The following is a 21,450-nucleotide window of genomic DNA, read 5'->3' as shown; positions in this document are numbered from 1 at the left end:
GGCACATCTGGGCAGGGCGCGCAGGCGCGGGGGCCGCCTCGCCTGTGCCCCCCTCCCTTTTCCAGCCGGCAGCACCCCCTTCCCGGCTGGAAGCACCCCCTTCCCGGCTGGAAGCACCCCCTTTCCGGCCGGCAGCACCCCCTTCCCGGCCGGCAACACCCCCGGCCGGGGCTCTGCGCGCCCGCGGAGCGCTGCGCAGGGGCACGGGAGGGATCCATCCCTCCTTCCCCCGGGGAGGAGCCGCGGCTCCGCCGTATTTACCGGGGTGGGCGGTGGCTGCCGGGCCGGGCCGGGCTCCATCCTCCTCCTCCCGCCCCCCGGTGCCGGTGACTGGGGCGGGCGGAGCCGAGGCGGCCCCATTGGCTCCGGGCATCACATGCGGCGGGGCCGGGCCGGGCCGGAGCCGTGCCGGGCTGGGCTGGGCTGGGCACGGCGAGCGCTCCCGCGGCGGGCACGGCAGCAGCGCAGAGCCCCTTCCCAGCTCAGCCAAGGCACCGCGACCACCGCGGCCGCCCCCCCCCGCCGCCCCGGCCATGAGGTCGGGCCGGAGAGACGGCACCTGTGCGGGGAGGTGAGCGGAGCCCCGGCGCCTTCCTCCTACCCCCGGGCAGCCACCGCGGCGGGGGAAGCGCAGGGGGTGGAGGAAGAGAAAGGGATTTTTATTTTTATTTTATTTTATTTATTTATTTTTTTTATAATACATCAATATATTTTTGCTGCGATCAATCCCGATCCCGCGACTGAAGCCCCCGGAGGGAGAAGTGCTGCGCGCTGTGATGCGTCTTCCTCTCGCCTCGGCTGCCAGTTTGGATTGTAGCGCCCGGCTCCGTGCACCGCGAGGATGGCTCGGTTTGGGGATGATCTGCCGACCCGCTATGGAGGTGGAGGGCCGGCCGGGACTGGAAGAGGGAGCAGCCGGCAAGGTGGCCCCCAAGCCGGCCAAAGGATGTATAAGCAGTCGATGGCTCAGAGGGCCAGGACTATGGCTCTCTACAACCCCATCCCTGTCAAACAGAACTGCTTCACAGTCAACAGATCCCTCTTCATCTTCAGTGAAGATAATGTTATACGGAAATACGCCAAGCGAATAACAGAATGGCCATATCCTTTCAGGGAGGCTGTGTGGGCACGGGGGGAAGGTGGGGAGGGGGAGAGGGAGGCTGAGGGGAAGAGACCCCTCTGGGCAGCGCAGGATGAGTGTCTGGGGCCGATGCAGACGTGCATGTGTGAGCCAGGGTGTGCGGTGGGTGTGTGTGCCACGGATCCCTGTGCCCGACATAACGCATGGCCGTGTCCATGGGGATCACAGGGAGCTCCTCCTGTGGGCACAGCACAGGGTGTTTTGGGGGTGCCTTATGCCAGGGCTGTGTGTCAGACATACGTGCATGCCAGTGTGTCTTTAGGTGTGAGGTGGACATGTAGATTTACATTCCCTACAATTTAAGTCGGCTGCAAAGGGTTCTGTGAGGTTCGTGCCAGTGAATCCTGATTCTTATTTCCATCTTGGAGCCTTCCAACTCTTCTGTCTCACTCTGAACAGCAGAAGGGATAAAAATGGTGACACCTTAGCATTGAAGCTGCATTGATAGTAGGGACATTGATAGCCCAGGTACCTGGTGAATCCCAGGAATACAATCATTGCAGCTCAGGTTTAGCACATCCCCTAAACCTGAATCCATTAGAATCAACATGAATCATGGCACTCTGATTAGGTGCGTAGTCTAAGCTTAGGCTGTAGTAAAAAAAATAATATTAGCAAAGCCTTGAGGCAGAGGGAGGCAGTAAGTGGGGAGAGAGATCGTCTGTTGTGTGGTGAAAGGGGCAGATGCTTTCTGTCCGAGCCCCAACTCCCAGGCCGAGTGACCATCCTCAGGAGGGGGCTTTGCTGGGAATGCTGGTTGTAAGCCATGAGCAAAGGGGAGTAGAGTGTTTGAGGCCACCAGGGAGTAGCTGATGTGTGTGTACACAGAAGTGCATTGCACTGGGGGTCTCAAGGGAGCCGGCTGCTTTCTTTTCATCTGATATCACACCCCTGTTAATCTCCAGCTAACGGCAGCCAGGCCTCCTCCCAGCCTCCTAGCAACACTTTCAGTTGCCACAGAGGCCAGCTCCTGTTTAGGCTTCCCCAGTTTTCACTTCCTGAGGGGCTCACAGGAAAAATACACCCATGGAGTGAATGCACTTCCCTTCTCTCTGAACGCACACACACGTATTGATCTTTCTGTCCATGTTATACAATCCCAGGGATTGCTGTGCTTCCTGCTCCATTTCTCCTTCCCTGCATTCCAGCGTGGATAAACAAGCCCCAAAGCCCCGGTGGCAGGCAGAGCATCGCCCTGCCCGCGAGGCCGGGCGCAGTCTGTCCCTGCCCTGCCTCTTGGGCCACTCGGCTGCGTCTTTCCCGGGGGTGTGGGGAGGGGATCCACGGCTCTGCGGAGCCGGTGGGATCGGCGGAGCCCCCGGGACCGGAGGAGCCACCGGGACCGGCAGAGCCACCGGCCCTTCCCCGCGGGGCCGCTGGGCGGGCGGGGCCGGGCGCTGTCCGCGGTGCTGAGCCGAGCTTTGCGGGGCGTAGAACCGAGCTCTGTGTGGTACTGAGCTGAGCTCTCCGCGGTGCTGAGCTGAGCTTTATGGGGTGTAGAGCTGAGCTCTCCGCGGTGCTGAGCTGAGCTGACCGCGGTGCTGAGCCGAGCTCTCCAAGGTGTTGAACCGAGCTCTCTGTGGCGCTGAACCGAGCTCTGTGTGGCGCTGAGCTGAGCTCTCCGAGGTGTAGAGCCGAGCTCTCTGCGGTTTAGAACCGAGTTCCCCGCGGTGCTGAGCTGAGCTCCCTGCGATGTTGAACAGAGCTCTCCACAGTGCTGAGCTGAGCTGACCGCGGTGCTGAGCCGAGCTCTCCACGGTGCCAATTGGTGCTGTCCTTGGTACCACGCCGAGCTCTCCACAGTGCTGAACCTGGTGCTGGGCTGCGCTCCCCGCCGTGCTGAGCTGAGCTCTCCACGGTGCTGAGCCGAGCTCTCCGTGGTGCCGAACAAACAGTCCTTGGTGCTGAGCAGAGCTCCCCACCGTGTTGGACTGATCTCTCCCTGGTGCTGAGCCTCTCTCCCCGTGGTGCTGAGCCTCTCCCCGTGGTGCTGATCCTCTCTCCCCGTGGTGCTGAGTCTCTCCCCGTGGTGCTGAGTCTCTCCCCGTGGTGCTGAGTCTCTCCTCGTGGTGCTGAGTCTCTCCCCGTGGTGCTGAGTCTCTCCCCGTGGTGCTGAGTCTCTCCCCGTGGTGCTGAGTCTCTCCTCGTGGTGCTGAGTCTCTCCTCGTGGTGCTGAGCCTCTCCCCGTGGTGCTGAGTCTCTCCCTGTGGTGCTGAGCGGATCCATCTCCTACCCCAGGCCCCTCTGCCGTCCCTGGTGCGGCTCCACCCTGGGAGAGCCGGGGCTCGGCACAGCTCGGGGCTGGAGACAACAGCAAAAGAGGGGACCCGGTGCCGGGTTGGGATCCTTCCCCTGGGTTTGCTTCTCTCCTACATCCCAACAGGGTGCTGGCGATTTTATTCTCACTGGGAGAACTGCAATCCAGCAGTAATTCATGTTTTGGACCTGTGTAGACACTCTAAATCAAACTTTTACAACCCATCACTTTATTTGCACTATGTGTTGAAGGGAAATGTTTCTGAAGGACAATTCAGCAGATGGTGCTCAGCTGTATAATCTATTCTGAGGCTTATCAGCCTCATTTTAAACCAATAATTATTAATAGGTTTTTGTTTCCTCTGGATCTTTTGCTTTCTTGCTCCCAAATTCCTTGAGCAGCTCTGAGTCTGTGTAAAACTCTAACTCTCTCAAAGAAGAGAGCCAATTGCCTACTTTTCTTCCAAACACAACCCAGAAAGAACTGAGGAAGTCAGGGAGACTGAACGCCTTCAAAAATACGAGAAATCTTAGAATGCTCAATTAATGTGACTGTGGGGGTAGAAATGGGATTTGGACGAGGTTCTCCTTCTGTTGTCCAGTGTCTTCTTTAACTTTTTGGTCCTCACTCCATTTGAATACATGATTTTAGCTACAATCATAGCCAATTGTATCGTGCTGGCTCTGGAACAGCACTTGCCGGATGGAGACAAGACGCCGATGTCGGAGAGATTGGTGAGTTGCATTTATTTATGTGCAGTTTTTGTTCTGCTCTGATGCAGAAAACGCTCAGCCCCCCAGTGCTGGGAGTGCTGGTATCTATTTTAAAGATCCCCACGTAAACAAACAGGCATTGATCTTCCAGTCACAAAAAAGATCGCTCAGTGCCAACAAGAAGAACTCTCCCCTCCTGATCCCATCTGCACAAATGCTTCATCACTCCAGCCAGCCCTGCCCAGCTGCAGGAGAGGAGATGGAGCTTCTGTTCTCATCAGAAGAGCTCCAAACTTAAGTTGTCTCTAAACCAAGACAAGAAAGGACTGATAAATGCTTAGAATTATCTCTAGAATCAAATAAGCTTCTGTGATATTTTCCCAGGGAGTGGCAGAACAGAGTAACCTTTCAGGTTCAAGAGTCTCTTCCTGCCACTGTGCATATGAAGGATCCTACAGAGCAAACTTTGGGTTTAGATGATTGCACTTCCCTTCCAAAAAAAATGAAACCAACTTAGAGAGGAAAATAATTTCCCTGCAGGCTTTATGGTAATGAGCTCAATTACCTTATTTCAAAAGAAAATAGAAGAATAGCTTCAAAACAGTTCTTCCATTTATCACGTAGGAAAAATGTGTAACACTTGGGTTGATTTTTCTCCGACTGTTAATGATCTGGAAAGTCTTGCATGCCCAAATGCATTAATCCTGGTGCATGTTCAAAGGCTGAATAAATATGGATGAATAAATATGGATCCATATGTGTTTGCCATGTAGATATTATGTTATGCAAACAAAAATAATATTAGGCTTGCTGCCAAAAACTAGAGGCCCTGTACACTGGTTGCTGCAGTTTCCAAGGGTGGGCAACTCTCACAGTCTCATCCTTCAGAAGCAGGAAAAAGTGTGTTAGTGATGGATCCAGAAGGAGCATCAGGGTCACCTACTTGGTCCTAAATTGGAAATGGAGCTGCTCCTGCTGCCTGTTCACCTCCACTGGGTTTGCTTATTGTCCCTAAATTATTTCTGCTTAACAAGTGAAGAGGATAAGATGAATACATGCATTTATGTTGATCTCTCTGCCATTTAACATTCTCTGTGTGCTTTAGGAGGGGTCAGCAAGGCCAGCCTGGGGCCGTGAGCAAAGCACAGGTTCAGACCCAGGGTAGTGACCGAGCTGGAAAACGCTTTCCATGGTTATGAACATATGGACTAGTGAAGGGAAAAGCAGTTTTGTGGGTGTTTTGGTCTGGTTACCCTTTGGTGATGTTTTAAGCAGCAGTAGGTGTGGTTAACAAGTTGGTTTTATGTTTCTCTGTGTCCCCAGGCTTATAAGGGGATCCCACAGGCATTTTATTGTCCTTTTCCCCACTGTACTGATTCCATTTTATGTCACAAACACCTTCAGTTCCTGCTCAAATCATTCCAAAGAGGGCACTGGTATTACCACCAAATATTGTAAGATAACTGTGTGTATTAAATGCACAGTTTCCGCCTTGTTGGCTCTGCCTTGGTGAGGAAGGAAGAATTAACTCCTGATTTTCGTCCTTGTTGTGCACCATTGCCTTTGATCCAGGTATTCTTAAAACATTTTAGCTACAGCACATTCATAACTCTGAGGTATAAAGGGGTTTAGCATGCAATAACACTGAGAGTCTTTATAAGTCATGAAATATCTTTTATTTTCAACATATGCTGGAAAGATTAAGCATTGTGAGTAAGAAAAAGTGTCTTCCGGTTTCAAAGTGAAGCTGCTTTAGAATGTTCCTGCTGCTTCCACAAACTGGAAGTTGTTTCATTGAAAATGTTACAAATCCGTGTTAAACCAGAGTGGGTGAACATTCCCATACATTTACAGGTTTGTTGAGCCAAATTCTAAGCCTCTGCAGAACAGCAGGTGTTTTTGGGCTGTCTTTGGCAGGAATGGAACTGGCCTTTTCTTGGTTAATGATTGATGGATATATATTTCCATCTCCTGGGTTCATTGAAATATTCAAATTGGAGTGAGGGCTCATCACTGAAGAGTTAATCAGATGTTAAGGATGTGAGATGCACATCACGAGCCTTTGATGACTGGAGATGTAGGCAGAGCTGTTGAAATAAAACCAGAGCTGCCTGGGTACTTTATTCCACGGATACAAAGACAAAAATCTTAAGACCGTCTGTTTGTTAAAGCTGAGGAGAAGAGGGAGGAGCCCATACAAGCATTTTAATGATTTTTGTCTTCTAATCAACATTTTCTTCTATTTATCTCCCCTGAGACCCAAGAGATGAACCTGCAGTGCAATCTCACTTGGCTGTTTTCTGTGCTCCTCTTACTTTGACAAACAGGGCTAATGAAGCACCAGTGATGCCTCAGTACCTCCAATATTTCAGGATTTGGAATGGCTGAGTTAGGAGGGATTTTTCTCTGTCCATTTCCTCTATGTAGTTTGTAGCACAGAAAAGCATCACTTGGCTCTGGGGTGGAAATTTTGGACAAAAGCTCCGAGAAACACCATTTTGGTGGTCAGAGAATTTAGTGGTGAACCGGAGTATTGGTTTCATCTTCAGACAAGAGAAATCAGCTTGTTCTCCCAGCAGCAGCAGACTGACCTACCCTCGAGGTTCTTGCCTGCTCTGAGCTGGAGCTCTCACGTGCTTTGGTTGCTGGAAGGGTTTAATTCACATCAGCAATTATCCAGTGGACAGAGATGCTGCAGATTTGCTCCTGCCCATCTCAGTGAGTGCCTCAGCCAGAGGTTGTAGAGTCAGGCTCCCTGTGCCCCAATAAATATTGCATTGTTTGTACACACTGGAGTGCTGCCAAGCTAAAAGATGCTGAGGGAGTTGTACTGAGTGGCCCAGAGCCTGGTGCTGAGAGCTCCAAATGTGGGACTGTGAACTTCCCCTCCCAGCCCTGAATGGCCTCGCTGGTGGATGCTCACGATGCTCTTGGCTGTGCAGGCTGAGACACACTCTTCCCTCCCTGCTTCCTTCCCAATGGCTCAGTTTTCCATGAGAAGCTTCAGGTGACTTTAGATTTGGCCCATCCTGACAGAGATGATTTCACAACTGACAGGACAGGAAATCTCTTTTCTGCCCTGCTCTGGGGCAGCCCCTGTTTGAAGACACCAGGGGGTCTGTAGGACATTCCCTGCAAGGCTCGGGCTGGTTTTGATGTGAGGACAGATATGACTTTTCTCAGATATTCACCATGACAGCTCTTGCAATTTCCTAATGGATTTAATGCTTTATCCCATCCACAGGCACTTCCTGCAGCCATATGTGAGCGGTTCATATTAACCTTTGCATGAACAAAACCCTTCACACCCAAACCCATCCAGGCTGTCACATCCAAAGGCCAAGGAAAGACACTAGGACGTGGACTAGGAATAGTAATGACTTTCCAGACTCAGAAGTTGTTTCTGATCTGAAACATATTGATTAAATGTGTGTTTGGCCCAGTCTCAAGCTTTGCTGTGTCCACAGCAAACAACTTGCTGGCACAGCTCTGGCTGCTGCCCAGATTCTCCGCCCTCCTTCCCCGCTCACACACTGACACTCATTATCACCTGCTCTCCTGCTCTTGAACCCAAGCAGGGCACAGCCTCCTGTCTGGAGGGGGCTGCAGGCCGTGCTGGCAGCAGGGATGCTGAGCCCACGGCAGGGCCATTCCAGTGCTGCCCAGGGCATCTCACCCATGTCCTTGCCCTCCTTCCATCACACACAGTCCTGTGAATCCTTTTTTGGACCTCTACCCAAAGGGGCACGAGTTTCTGTTTTCATCTCATTGTGACTGCCCTGGTTCTTAGGCTGAGTCAGTGCAAATTTAGGCAGGCTTTAGAAAAGACCCTCTTTCCATCCCTTCTTATTTCCACAGCTACTCACTGCCAACCTGACTGGTTTTCTTTGTAATGAATACCCAAATCCATCTGTGAGCCCTCCTGCTTCCCTGGAAGCTCAGAACTTCTTTGACTCACTTTCTAAGCGCTTTGTGCAGTCCTAGCTTTGGGAAGAGCATATCCTATCAAACCCTGGAGTACCTGAAGGCTGGCTCTTTAAAGCTGGGAGCTGTAATCACAAGGCACCTGACCTAGATTGAGCAAAGACTGGGAGCAGAGTAGATATGAGGCTTCAAGGAAGTGAGGGAGTAATGTGGAGGAGTGGATGTGGGTAAAGGTAGCTTTTTTTGGGTGTGTTAGAAGAGTTATTTTTAGAGGCACGCTCGTAGTTGTGGGATGGAAATATGGGATGGGCTGGGAGGCCTTTGTTTCCACGGATTATCCATAGCTGTTGAACTAGGAGGGGTTGTGGGGTTGAAGAGCAGTCCCTCTGTGCATGAGGGAAAGCAGAGGAGCAGTAAGGCAACTTCTGAAACCACATAGGATGATTGTGACCCCCTCTTCCTTATTCCCTCTTTTCTGTCTGGGTTAGAGCCCTGGGATCCCTCCAGCTCTTGCTGTGGAGCAACTGCTGGAAGAAGACACTTGTTGTAGGATTTCTGTTGAAGGTTATAAAAGGTCTGGTGGCCTTTGTTACTGTTTCTCTGTGGGTAAACAGCACTGGGATGGGCAGCTGGAGGTCTGTCAGTGCTGGTTTGTGTCCTCTGAGAAGCACTGGGGAGACTCTGTGGAGGCACAGAGGGCTTGGAGGTGCTGCTGCTTGTGGAAACATCTCCTTGAGTGGAGGAGAAGTTAGTTTTGGGTGTGGGTTTTTATTTTCTCCTCTCCATTTCAGCCAAAGGCCTACAATGAGAGCTCAACTTTGCCCTGCTGTGTTTTTCTGTCTGGCCAGTCAGTGCCTGTGTGTGTGACCTGCAGGTGACTGTCACCTTGCCAGGCCACAGGGGAGTGGGAGGGGGGTTTGCTGAGGCAGGAAAAGTGGAGGGAATGGAGATAATACAGGGTGAAGGATGAAGTGTGTGGAAGAGCTGGGCCCTCTGAGGTGTGTAGGGTGTTGATTTGTAGGAATAAAACCTTAATTCAGCCCCTGACGGAAAAGCCTGTCCAGAGGGAGTATTTTCCAGCAGCTTGGAGGCATCTGCAGTGATTAGTGCTCTCTGGTGGGCTTGCTGAGTTGGGATGCACCTCCAGCCAAGCCCCTGTGGGGGGGATGTGCTGTTGTGTTACACAGTCACAGACCAGGTCAGGTGGAAGGGATCACAGTGTCCCAACTGGTGCCACCTCCCCGCTCCAGCAGGGTCGTCCCATGGCACTGGGTTGTTCCAGGTTCTGGAACACCCTCAGTGAGGAGAATCCACCCCCTCTCTGGTCTCTGTTCAGTCACTGCCCAGCAAAGAAGTTCTTCCTCATGTCCAGGTGGAACTTACTGGGCATCAGTTCCTGCCCCTTCCTCCTGTCCCATTGCTGGGTCCCCCTGAGCAGAGCCTGGTCCATCCTCTGCCCCCTCCCTGCAGACCCTGATGGACATTTGGGAGGTCCCCTCTCAGTCTTCTTTTCTTGAGGCTGAACAGGCCTAAATTTAGGGGTGAAAAACCCGGTTTTCTGTACCAAGTGCTGTGCCCAAAGCGCGGGTCTGGGTCAGAGCTGAGCAGGAGCTGCTGTGCTGTTCAAACACATCCCTGTGTCAAACCTGCTCCTTCCTCCTGAGCCCACGAGCCTTGACATTCCTGCTCCTTCTGTAGAAGAGACCAAACAATCCCCTTTTGTCATTAGTAGAATTGCAAAATGGAAGCAACTGTCCATCAAAGAGCAGCTCAGTCCATGGCTCTGATGGTCAGAAATGCCACTGGAAAAAAAAAAAAAAGATTTCTAATCTCCTGATTTGGAAGTTTGCTTCTCTTTGGGAAGGGCTGCTTTACTTCCATTGACTTCGGCTGAAAACAGGGATCTAAGGCACATTTGGAAATTGGTTACAGGTGCCAAAGCCAATTAACATGGGCTTGAAATCAATCTCCTTTGCTTTTACCTCTTTGTTCCCATTTTTTGCCTCCGTCTTTGACTTCCAAATGTACATGTTTTCATTTGGCACTGAATTTGTATTGAAACTCCTGTCAATAATTTAATACTAAATAATCTATAATAAAGAAATATATATATAATATATATAATATATATAATATATATTATAAATATGTATTATATATAATTTATATTATAAATTGTATAAATTGTATATATTGTATTTATAATATATAACATATATATTATAAATACAATATAATATAATATAGTATAATAGAATAATGTACAATATAATATAATAATATTGAGACATCTGTGGTCATTCAGTGTTTGTGATCTGCAGGTGACTGTCACCTTGCCAGGCCACAGGGGAATGGGAGGTGGAGTAGCTGAAATAAATGGTTTAGATGAAATAAATATATGACAGAAATAATAACTGCAAATATATAATATATAAACTATAGAACACATTTTAATATAAATATATAATTAATAATATAAAATAAATAATGAATATGAAATAAATATATAAAATAGATGAAATAAATGGTTTAGTAAAACTGGGGGAGATTAAGTTTAATTTCTCTGCAGGAGGTAAGACATGAAGTTGAGATCCCAAAATCTGCCCCATGGATCTGAGGCACAAATCTTATTGTTCCTGCTGAGAGAGAATGGGGTTTTCTCCCTGAGTCAGACACACAGTGAAAGGAAAACAAATGAGACTGTGGCTGTGGAAATTGAGAAAATGGAGGAGAAAGAGTGAAGGAGGAACCGATGGAGGTAAATGATAAATAAATAATTTCCTGTCAGCGTTCACGAGCTTTCTGTGCTGACTGTTAATCCCCAAGATATCCTCTTGTTTCAAGTTCCTGGATGAATGGTGAAGCACTTCTTTTTCCATGTCAATAACCACTGGAATATGTGATAGCAACTTTAAATATGCCCTTAGAGCAAAACTTCAGCTTCAAAATTCCTGCGTGGAAAGAATGGGGTGAAAAAAATCAGAAGGAAGGCAAATAGGATTCCCAATTTAAAAAAAAAAAATTACTTCCAGAGAAATAATAATGAAATTCCTCTTTGTGCTCCAGCAAAGTTTCAGCTCGGGGAGTGGAAAAGGGTGTGAAGTTGGTGCCTGGAGCTGTTCACGTGACTTGATCCCCCTGATTTTTGTTCTCTTTCAGGACGACACTGAGCCCTACTTTATTGGAATATTTTGTTTCGAGGCTGGGATAAAAATCATCGCTCTGGGGTTTGTTTTTCACAAAGGCTCTTACCTGCGGAACGGCTGGAACGTGATGGATTTTGTCGTGGTCCTCACAGGGTAGGTGACGTCTCACCCCGACTTTAAGGGGGCCTCTCACTCTGATTTGTGTTGGTTTTTACCTCTGGGTTGGGGTGGGGTTGATTTGAGGGAAATATTATATCCCTACAGTTCTGACTGTAGGATTTGTTGTGCTGAACGAGTCACTTTTAGAGTGTTGGAACCAACTACAAAGTGGTTTTCCTTAAGGATATTTATTTGTTGGTGTTCTGGTGTGTATCTTATCCAGAGTCTTCCTGACATTTCCCTGGCTTTGCATGTTTTGATTGCCACTGATACCTGATTTAAATCAATCTATTTTCTGGCATTACAGGATGACTTTAAAAGTCAACATGGATTGTGCTAACAAATTAAAAGCATCCCATTTCCAAGCTATTACAACTCTGAAATCAGCAAAGTTTTTGCAGGAGTGGATTTGTTCTGCTGTCAAATAACTTTTCTGAACAGAATTCAAAGATGCTTGAAAAGAATTCAAAATGTCTTATTAAGGCAAATGTCACCCGTGTATTCTGTGCAGTGGTTTGAAATGATGTCGCTGGTTTCTTTCTTGGAAATGCTTACAATATTTTACATTAGAAACTGTTGCAATGTATATTTATTTATATGAATGGAGGGTATAATGAAAACACGAATATTAAGTAGCACTTGTAGTCTACAAACCGGGCTTTAAAGCTCCAAAGGAAACGTTCCCCGAGGTCCTGAGCTTGCAGCCTTCAGCTTGGAAGGATTTCAGTCAGTTTTCCCCCAGCCTGGTATTAATATGCTTCCCAAATCCTTCCTTTCCCACACCTTGTCTGCTCCTGTGTGTGAATGTGTCTGTATTTTCTGGTTAGTGGTGGAGAGCAGGGAAATGCCTGCACACATATACAAATGTATTCATTAGCCACATTATCACTGGAATTCTCTTTGCATTCAGAGCACCATGTGATCCAGTAACTGAGAGGCCAAAGGGAATCCTTTATGCATTGAGAGGAAGAGAATAAATATGTGGGGTTTGATTCTCCTGCTGCTGGGCTGGGGATTTAATCAATGGGAACTTCAGTGGAGTCACAAGGAGAATCAGATTTACGTACTCAGGAGCACAGGGGGTACCAGGATGAGAAGAGAATTAGCACAGATGCTACAACTATTCACACCCATGGCATGTGCTGATTCCTAGTCAGTTCTATGTCCTTTTGTGAGTTAAAAAAAAAAAATAATTAAAATCAAGTCCCTGATTCTGGAAGGCACTTTAGAATGTGTTTTAATTTATCCTTCAACAAAGCATTCAAGTACACCTTTGGATTCAGCTGACTCCAGCGGTTCTGTACTCAAAGCTAAGGCTCTACAGAAAAGCTTTTCTGAACTCCAGCCATATTGTTTAGACAGGGCTTTTTTATTTTCTCATAAACACATGCCAGGAATCAAGAGATGTTTGGTTTCCTTACAAGTGAGACGCTCAAAGTTTTGCAGGAGCAGCTGGAGTGTCGCTCGTGGAATCGCCGCGGGCCGTGAGACGCCGAGCGCCGGTGTCTGAGCGGAGCTGGGTTTGCTGGGGGAGCTGTTTGCAGCTCTGTTTGATCTGGGAGCATAATTGAGGACTATCAGCTCGATGAGGCAGCTGGACCGAGGAGCCCTGTTCCCTCTGCAAACAGGCGCGTTCCTCTCCAGCACAGTCCCGGCCACGTCAGAGCTGCTGGTTTCCAATGGTGACACCAACCCGGCTCCGGGGAAGCCGCCTCATACGGGGGCTTCCCACCAGGCAGGCAGTGCAGGGGTGGCAAAGGCTCAGCTCAGCAGCATTAGGTCCAAGAACCGTCTCCCCAGACCTGTAATCCTCTCATTCGAGGCTGGATGTAACATTTTTGGTGCCTGGGGGAAGGCTCCTGAAAATCCCGGCGTTCCTCGTGTGCTGGGTTGGATTCCTTCCTGAGCGTGGGGCTGCATTTCCAGCCCAGGAATGAGCTGGAGGGACCTACAGTAGAGAAACAGCACTGCAAGATCTGCAGCCTCACACAGGGGACTGAATTAGTGTTTTCTCTGTAGCCTGTGGTGTTTTGCTCTACATTTCCTAGATCCTTATTGTGTTCCTAGCTCGCTCCTGTGTTGCCATGGGGCTGTGCTGGAAAGCAGGAGCTCCTCTTCCTTGGGCTTCCTTCACTGCCCAGAAACCTTTTCATCCCTCCTCTGCTTGCTTGGGCTTGGGGCTTTGATTTAGGGGCTTGGAGAAGCCAGAGCAAGGTTGTTTATTCGAGACAAACATCCCCTTTTGTCTCATTTGAGACAAACCTCCTCGGTTCTGCCTCGAGACCGAAGGCAGGTTGTTGAGGAAGAACATTTGCTGCTGCCAAACCCAGCTGGTTCTCCAGGGAGGGACTGAGAGGTGGTGACATGAGTGGGAACTTAATTTTCACTTCTGTGGAAAGGAGACTCAGATCTGTGCGTTTCAAAAAATGATCGGGCTGTAATTTATTAGGGAATAATAAAAGAGGACAGTGCTAAGCCAGTACTTAATGTGTTCTTATAAATATAGATAGGTAGGACATCAGTTTTTGAAATACCATTTTACTACTCTATCAAAAGCTTTCCTTTGCCATATGTGCAAGGTTTCTACTTGGAAATGTTACTTCATGTTTCCCAGGCAGTGATCAGCGTTCAGTGATCAGCGTTCAGTTCCCAAGCTCAGTTTCACATTAATCCTCAATATCACAGAGGGATTTTGATTTCTCTCTCTCCATTATTTTTTTTAATTTTATTTCTGTGTAAGCATGAAAGATCATGAAAACGTGTTTCATGACACCACACACAGAGCTGTGTACCTGCTAATCCTGTTGAGTGCCCGTTTTATTGAGGGTAAATGCTGAATGTCAGAAAATCTGATCTCATTTTCAGCTTTTGCTAAACCCCACAAAAGCAAAGAGCAGCTTTGCTCTCGTTATCTGTTTCCATAGGAAAAAGGGCAGAGTCTGGGTGTGTTTTGGAGGAGGCTGTGGGGGAAGGCTCTGCATCGATTGCACTCACCCTTATGTAAATACTACAGTGATCATGCAGAAATCCTTCCCACCTGTTTCTTCCAACTCCCCCCCCCCTTTTTTTTTTTTTGCCTGCACCCTGGAATTATCGATAAATACATTTTTCATCTCCCTGCAACGATGGAGATTTTGTTTGTCAAAAACCAGGCAGCAGAAGCTGTTAATCAGAAAATACAGCAGGGCTGTGTTTTATGCAGCCAGGATCAATATCCACTGAGCTAAACCTGAGTCTAACAGACAGCGGCCCAAAATGCCTTGGTTGTCATTCCAGAAAACCCTCCCTCGGTTTCTTTCCACAGTGGGCCCTATTTCTCATTTGCTTCCAAGGAATCCTGCTGACTTGCTGTTAATAAAGGCCTGGGAGAAGAATAGATTGCTGCTTCTTGAAAAGATTCCGGTCCCTTTGTCATTTTTTTGGTGATTTCTGGTGGACTCCTCGGGCTGTAGACGAGCACCCAGGAGAGCTGCCCTGCTGGGATGGGCCTGTTGCTGCTGTGGAGAGAAATACATGTATTTTATAGCTCCTGCTCACTTCATTTGCACATTTTTAGGGGATTGGGTTCACTCCAGTGATGACATCACCCATTAGCAGCTCTAAATCACCCCAAATTGCAGTTTCTCAGCTGGCCTGGGACTGTATGATCTTAATGCACTTTTTCCAAGGTAGAGGTAAAGGGATTTTTTAACTCTGTCACTGCAACGTGTTTTGGGTTGGAATCCTCAGAAATCCACAGTCATCTTGGGAACAAAGCTGTCCTATCCCCAAACTCCTCAGGTGGCAGTGGATGGAGATGTGAGCCTGGATAGGGGGCCTGGAGGGTCCAGGCCTGTTCCTCTTGGAGTTCATGGGAAGTTTTCTCCTGGGCTTTGGATACAACAACCCAAAGAACTGTTGTGCAGGGTTTACCTACAAACATCCTCTCCACCTGGAGCTGGTGTCACAGGCTGACTGCTGAGGACAAGGCATGGCTAAAATGATCCTGAGCTTTCTGGTTCCCAAAATTCGGATGTCTAGGGATTTTTGAGGTGGAAAAAAAAAGGGTCTTTTAACAAAGCTTTTAACCTGTGTGGTCCAAGGGGTCTGTCCTCCTTGGTTGTATTTTGGAGATTGTTTATACTTTTGCTTTCATTGTATGGTGGGTAATGGGTCCTATGGTTTAATTACACATCACAACAAAGGTGCTGCTTATCCCTTTTTTTTTCCAGCACCTGGAAAAAAACCTGAGGTTTCCTTTGGTGCCTTTTAGATTTTATACAGTAGAGTTTGAATAATAATCATTCAACTTCTTGCATATTTATGGTTTTGATAAACTCCAGCATTTCTCCAGTCAGAGATTTATGCTGCCCAACCTCCCCTGACCTGAGTTTTCCGTGCTCCTTTGCTCTGGTCCTTTCCCAGTTCCATCACATCCCCTTGGAGTGCCCACAACCGTGTCTGGTGTTTGTCCAACGCCAGGAGTTGCTAAAACTGCAGCGCTTGAAAGGATCCTGCCCTGTCCTTTCTGAGCAGAATTAATTCCTTTTGGCTTCCAATCAGCCTGGATTAAACACTCTCGAAGAGTCCTGGTGGCTCCTTGAGCCAGTTGGATCAGCTGCCTGGATCTCTGGGTGGGACTGGCAGAGACAGCGTGTGCCAGGCCCGGAGCTGCCAAATGATGTGCCCAGAGTGTCGGGGCTCTTACGGGTGTCTCAGCCTGTCTGGAACAAATTGCAAAAAGCTGGAATTATCCTGATTGTCTGAGCAATGTGCTCCCAGCTCCCGGTGACGCTGATGATTTGGAAGGTAACTCGTTTGGTAACCTGGTACTGTGTCCAGTTCTGGGCCCCTCAGTTCAGGAAGGATGTTGAGGTCCTGGAGCAGGTTCAGAGAAGAGCAACAAGGCTGGTGAAGGGACTCAAGCACAAGTCCTATGAGGAGAGGCTGAGAGAGCTGTGGCTGTTCAGCCTGGAGAAGAGGAGGCTCAGGGGAGACCTCCTCACTCTCTACAACTCCCTGCCCGGAGGGGGGCGCCGGGGGGGGGTTGGTCTCTTTTCCCAGGCAACCATCAGCAAGACAAGAGGGCTCGGTCTTCAGCTGTGCCAGGGGAGGGTTAGGTTGGATATTAGAAAGAATTTCTTTGCAGAGAGGGTGCTCAGCCATTGGAATGGGCTGCCCAGGGAGGTGGTGGATTCTCCGTCCCTGGAGGTGTTTAAAGTGAGACTGGATGTGGCATCAGTGCCATGGGCTGGGAACCACGGCGGGGGTTGGATCAAGGGTTGGACTGGATGATCTCAGAGGTCCCTTCCAACCCAGCTGATTCTCTATGATTCTATGATTCTATGATAACAGAGACCTGTTCAGCCTTGATGTTCGCTCTGCTGGTTACCAGGATCATCCTGCTATGTGGGCAGTGGGAGCTGCTATTCCTGGTGCAGTGGATGAGGAGCAGCAGCCTGGGTTGCAGTGATGGCTGTCAAAGTGGGAGGCAGAGGAACCACCCAGCCTGCTCTGTGCAGTGGGTTGTGGACCTCTGATATTCCCATTTGAGGTGGATGGACCTCCCAGACAGGGTGTGGGGGGAGGTGTGACTGTGGAGTTATTGGAGAAGTAAATGGCTGATTAAGGGCTGGGATTTTTGAAGCTGCCAAATATACACAGATGCTCAGGCTCCAGGTTTTTTTTATTTCCATGTGCATGTTCCTGTGCATTAAGAAACCCTTAAACTAAAATATCTAGTATGTAGTGACAGGACAAGAGGGAATAACCTCAACTGAAAGAGAGTAGGTTTAGATGGGATATGGGAAGGAATTCTTCCCTCTCAGGGTGGGGAGCCCTGGCACAGGTTGCCCGGAGAAGCTGTGGCTGCTCCAGCCTTGGAAGTGTCCAAGGAGCAACCTGGGCTAGTGGGTGGTGTCCCTGCCCATGGCAGGGAGGTGGAACAAGATGAACTCTAAGGTCCTTCCAACCCAAACCATTCCAGGATTCTGTGATTCTTTATTCACCTGCAAAAAATCATAGAACATGCTAATTAAAAAATGAAATTCCAATGAAATAACCCCATGGATGCCCTGCAGCATCGCTTTAGGCTGTGTTCCTTGCTTTGTTTATAAGCTCTAGATCTACAGACAAGGGGTTGGGAAGTGCAAGCTTCTCTCTGCTTTCTTGATGTGCAACTTTTGGCACCTCTGTGCTAGAAAGCAAAGCTGAGCAGCAAACAGGAGTTGGGAAAGGGATACTTTAAAGAAGGGATAAGTTTCCTCTTGATTAATTATCACCAGGAAAAGGAGTAAATCTCTGCATGGTTGTGCAGTATGGGTGGTGATGGACTGAGGTGATTGCTGCTGGTGCTGTGCATGAGTCACGCTAAGAGCAAAGCATTTATGGATTTTAATGGAGCTGATCCTTGTTTTCAATTTCTTTTATGCTCCAGTGATGGATGGAGACTTTCTGGCTCAGAAAGCCAAGGGTCCCTTCTGAAATTAAATCAGATAAAACCGGACAAGACAAAGGGAATTTACCTGTCTTCCTGAATGTCAACTGGTGATCTGGCTGGTGTGGGAGGGCAGGGTGCAGGAGGGCAGGTAACCAAGTTTTCTTTTTTTGAAGCAGAAAAAGTTTATAACTGGAAGGGAAGAGGGTTTGTGAGGTCCCAGTTTGAACAGCAAGTTCTTCTGTCTTCTGTCCGTTGGCTGTTTGGGCTCTTGAGGAGCTGGAGAAGCAGTTTCCTTCAGACCCAGGACAAGAGGAAGGATTTGGGGCCTCCAAACCCATCTGGCCAATGTCCCTGTTTCCTTTTTGCACTATCACAGACAGGTTTGCCAAGTGGGGCTGCAGATCCTTGGGACAGGAACATGCTTTCCCTCCGGACTTGTTTCTCTCAGCCAAGGGGCACCCAGGCCATGCTGGGCCTGTTGGGGTGTTAATTAGGGCTCCTGTCTTTTCTTTTTTGTCACTTGAGAGTGGTTTTTCTGCACAGATTCGGGTGGGCAGAGGCAGGTGGAGTCAAGCAGGTGGGTGGGTGTAATTGTGTGGCTGCTGCTAAATTAGAAGGAGACTTTCCTGGGCAGAGGAGGACTCAGGGCTGTGCTTGGAGGATGCTGCAGATGGTCACAGTCCCCTCACGAGGGTGGGGACAGCCCTTCCCTGGCAGGAATTATCCTTGGAATGTGGCTCTGCTCTGGTGAACGTCTCAGGTCACAGTACTTCTCAAGGGCAGACAGATAATGAGATTGATGTGCCTCTCCCTTGCTTTATTAGAAGTGACTGCAAGGTATTGAATACCTGGTATGTGAGCTGAGAAATGATGGAGCTGCACAATGGGAAGCAAGAAAGTTGAGGCAGGAACAAAGAGCCTTTCCCAAAGGGAGAGGAAACAAAATTATTTGGGTTTTTATCTTATGGTGCTTTCCATATTTTGTGCCTGTTTGTGCTTCTTTGAAGCTTTTGCTCACAAAGAGGGGACTGTCAGACAATATTTGTGGGTGCTCAGATCTCCCTGTAAAGCAGAAGTGACCATCCCAAGTGAAAAAGGAGAGGTGCTTTCTCATCTCATCACAGCCAGGGCTTCATCAAAGCCAGGCAGGATCATTAGTCCAGAGTCCAGACAGTATTTTTAGCTTTTTATGGCTCTCAAAGGGAGGTTGGTGGCAGGGAAATATTGGCTCTTGCAGGGAACCAGCTGTACTGATTGCAAAGGCAGCCGTGGGGACTGCAGGTGGGAAGAGGGCTCTGGACCTTGTGATCTGCTCCTAACGTGTGATCCTGCCTGGGAATCATGTCGAGTGGGCATCTGCTTGGCTGCTCACTCTTCTCTAGAGGTGGAAAGCTGCTATTGGAGCTGGGGTGTGAGTACTGGCAGCTCAAAACCAAACCAGCAAATAAAATTGCAGCCATGAAGCGCTCTAATTTTTTTTTTTTTTAATGCTTCTTAGTTTAAAAACAAGCAAAAAAAAAATCCCTAAGCCCAAAATACCCAAATCCTGTGTGTGGTGTTGAGTGCTGTCCCATAATTAGATGAGGAGGAGTGTGCAGGTTATCTCAGACTCCTGTTTCTCAAATGTTGTTGCTGCTGCTGTGCCCAGTTCCCAAGGGCCCAGCTTTTGATGGCAAAGTGCCTGCTCATCTGGGATGAGAAGAACCTGCCTGTGACTGTTGAAAAGGATGAGGATTTACAAACCAGCCTGGTTTATTTATTATCTAATCCTGAGTGCCATCAGTGTCGTGTTTGCACACACATCCTTGGATCCACATCTCACCCCAAGAGTTTGGGTGCTCTGGGGCCATTGGCTTTCTCAGGGCTCTCTGTAACATCAGGAAAACTTGGTGGATTTGGGAAACTGATTTTCCATTTTGTTCTTGCTGAACCACTACCAAGGGTGTGTGGGATGTTGTGGCCAGGGCAAGGCTTCAGTGTTGGGAGCTGGAACAGGGGATTTGGGACTCCAGGTCTCTCTATGGATAAGCCAAGCTCTGGGTCAGCACCTGGCATTTGAGGGTACCTGGAGATGCTTTTCCACACCAAAGTCAGATTCTTTGCTTAACTTCAGCTGTCTTGGATCTTCTCTGCACTGAGGAATCTGACTGGATTGAGGTGGAGGGAAGGGATCCATTGTCAGTGAGGTCAGTGCTGCAGGATGACTCCATTGGATGGACCTCCCACTGCATGAAAGGCCACTTTTCCTCCCTGGGGAAACCTAGAAGCTCAGGCTGAGGAAGTCCTGCTTCCTACATGAGGCACACAGCAAACCTATTTGAGCTTAGAAGGTCTGGAAAGTTCCCTGATCCCCACAAAGGAGCTTGGCCACCCAAACTCTTCAAAAACCCATGAGAGATCTTTCCTCCCTGGCATGGTCACCATCAGTTAAATTGGTGGTTGACACAAAAAGTGTCTCCTCCCTCCTCCATTTTCCTGTATGTTGATGGCCAGGGAAATAATCACCTGAAATGTTTTTTGATTAATAAAGGAAACAAACTCCTTTTCTCAGGGTGGAGCACTCAGGAAACAGGTCAGGCTTTTGGGGGTGGATTATCCTGTTCTGTCAGAGCTGGAGCTGCCTTGCTTTCAGGAGCTGGCTCAGGGATGGGGGGGCGTTGTGTGTGTGGTGGTTCTCGTGATCAGCCGTGGATTTTAAAAGCATCCCTCTGGAGCGAGAAGTTCAGGTCACTCCTGAGTTAAACCCTGAGGTTTTAGACAATAATGGGTTTAGTGTTGGCTCAGTTCAAGTCAGTTCATGTGGGACTGTGGGAGATTTAAGCACGGAAAGGATAGGAGCAGCAGCTGGGAGTAGAAATTGCACTCGGGGCTCTCAAAGCAGGAGAGGGCTCTCAGTGTGTCACACCTGGGCCATAAATCTCTTTGCTGAAGGTTTTTTCTTTGTGGATTTTTCTAGAGAGAGGTTTAAAGTTGGCTCACCCTCCTTACCTCATCACTTGTGTAAAATTTCCCATAAGGATCTGCAAACAAGAAGCTCCCAGAGTCAACTAAGGCTTTAGGAGCCCACTGATGGTCCATGGGATGATGTAAAAGTACAGAAGGAAGGACAGAAATGTTTGGAGGATACTGAGACTTTTTCAGCTACAAAATGTCCCTGTGCTGAAGAACTCTCAAGGTAAACTGATAATCAGAAATATTCAGTTGGATGTAGCTTGCTTTCTGGTTCAATGAAGACTTAAAGAACTGAAATTGGAGCTCTCAGCTTATTTTCCAATTAAAAAGAAGAGGGAAAAATGGAACTGTCTTTTGGCTTAGTTCTCCATCTCAAATGTCCTGAAGCAGCTTCCTTATATAAAGTTGGGAGCTTAGGACAAGGCTGTGAAAATGATTAAAGAGTTGAAGAAATGGCCATTTAAGGAGAAACGAAAAGGCTGGAGAGAGTTAAAATTAAGAGCAAAGTCCCATAAGGGTGAGATAGATAGAGAAAAGCAGAGAGGAAATCATGTTTCCCTATCTATTTTGGCAGGATTCAAAAAGCATCAGTGAAGAAATTGAAGTTTTAGAACTTCTTTACTAATGGAAATGTAATTAACTCATGGAAATCATCACAAGGATTGCATCAGCTGAAATGGTCTGGTTTGGGTCTTGAGACCAAAGGAGCCTTGAGATCATCTACACATCCACCAGAGAGG

General features: G+C 48.3%; 1 protein-coding gene across 1 annotated transcript in view; it reads left to right on the top strand.

Annotated features, from left to right (window-relative positions):
* Window positions 1-462: 462 nt before the first annotated feature.
* The window catches only part of CACNA1B (calcium voltage-gated channel subunit alpha1 B), a 308,761-nt gene continuing 287,773 nt past the window's right edge, over window positions 463-21,450 (top strand). The window contains 3 exon segments of the mRNA XM_032708038.1: window positions 463-1,101; window positions 4,027-4,132; window positions 11,195-11,334. Of these exon segments, the coding sequence (XP_032563929.1) occupies window positions 842-1,101; window positions 4,027-4,132; window positions 11,195-11,334 (506 nt within the window). The 5' untranslated portion in view covers window positions 463-841.

The sequence above is a fragment of the Chiroxiphia lanceolata genome, chromosome 21, assembly GCF_009829145.1.
Source record: "Chiroxiphia lanceolata isolate bChiLan1 chromosome 21, bChiLan1.pri, whole genome shotgun sequence".
NCBI lineage: Eukaryota > Metazoa > Chordata > Aves > Passeriformes > Pipridae > Chiroxiphia > Chiroxiphia lanceolata.
This window is presented reverse-complemented; position numbering and strand designations above follow the sequence as displayed.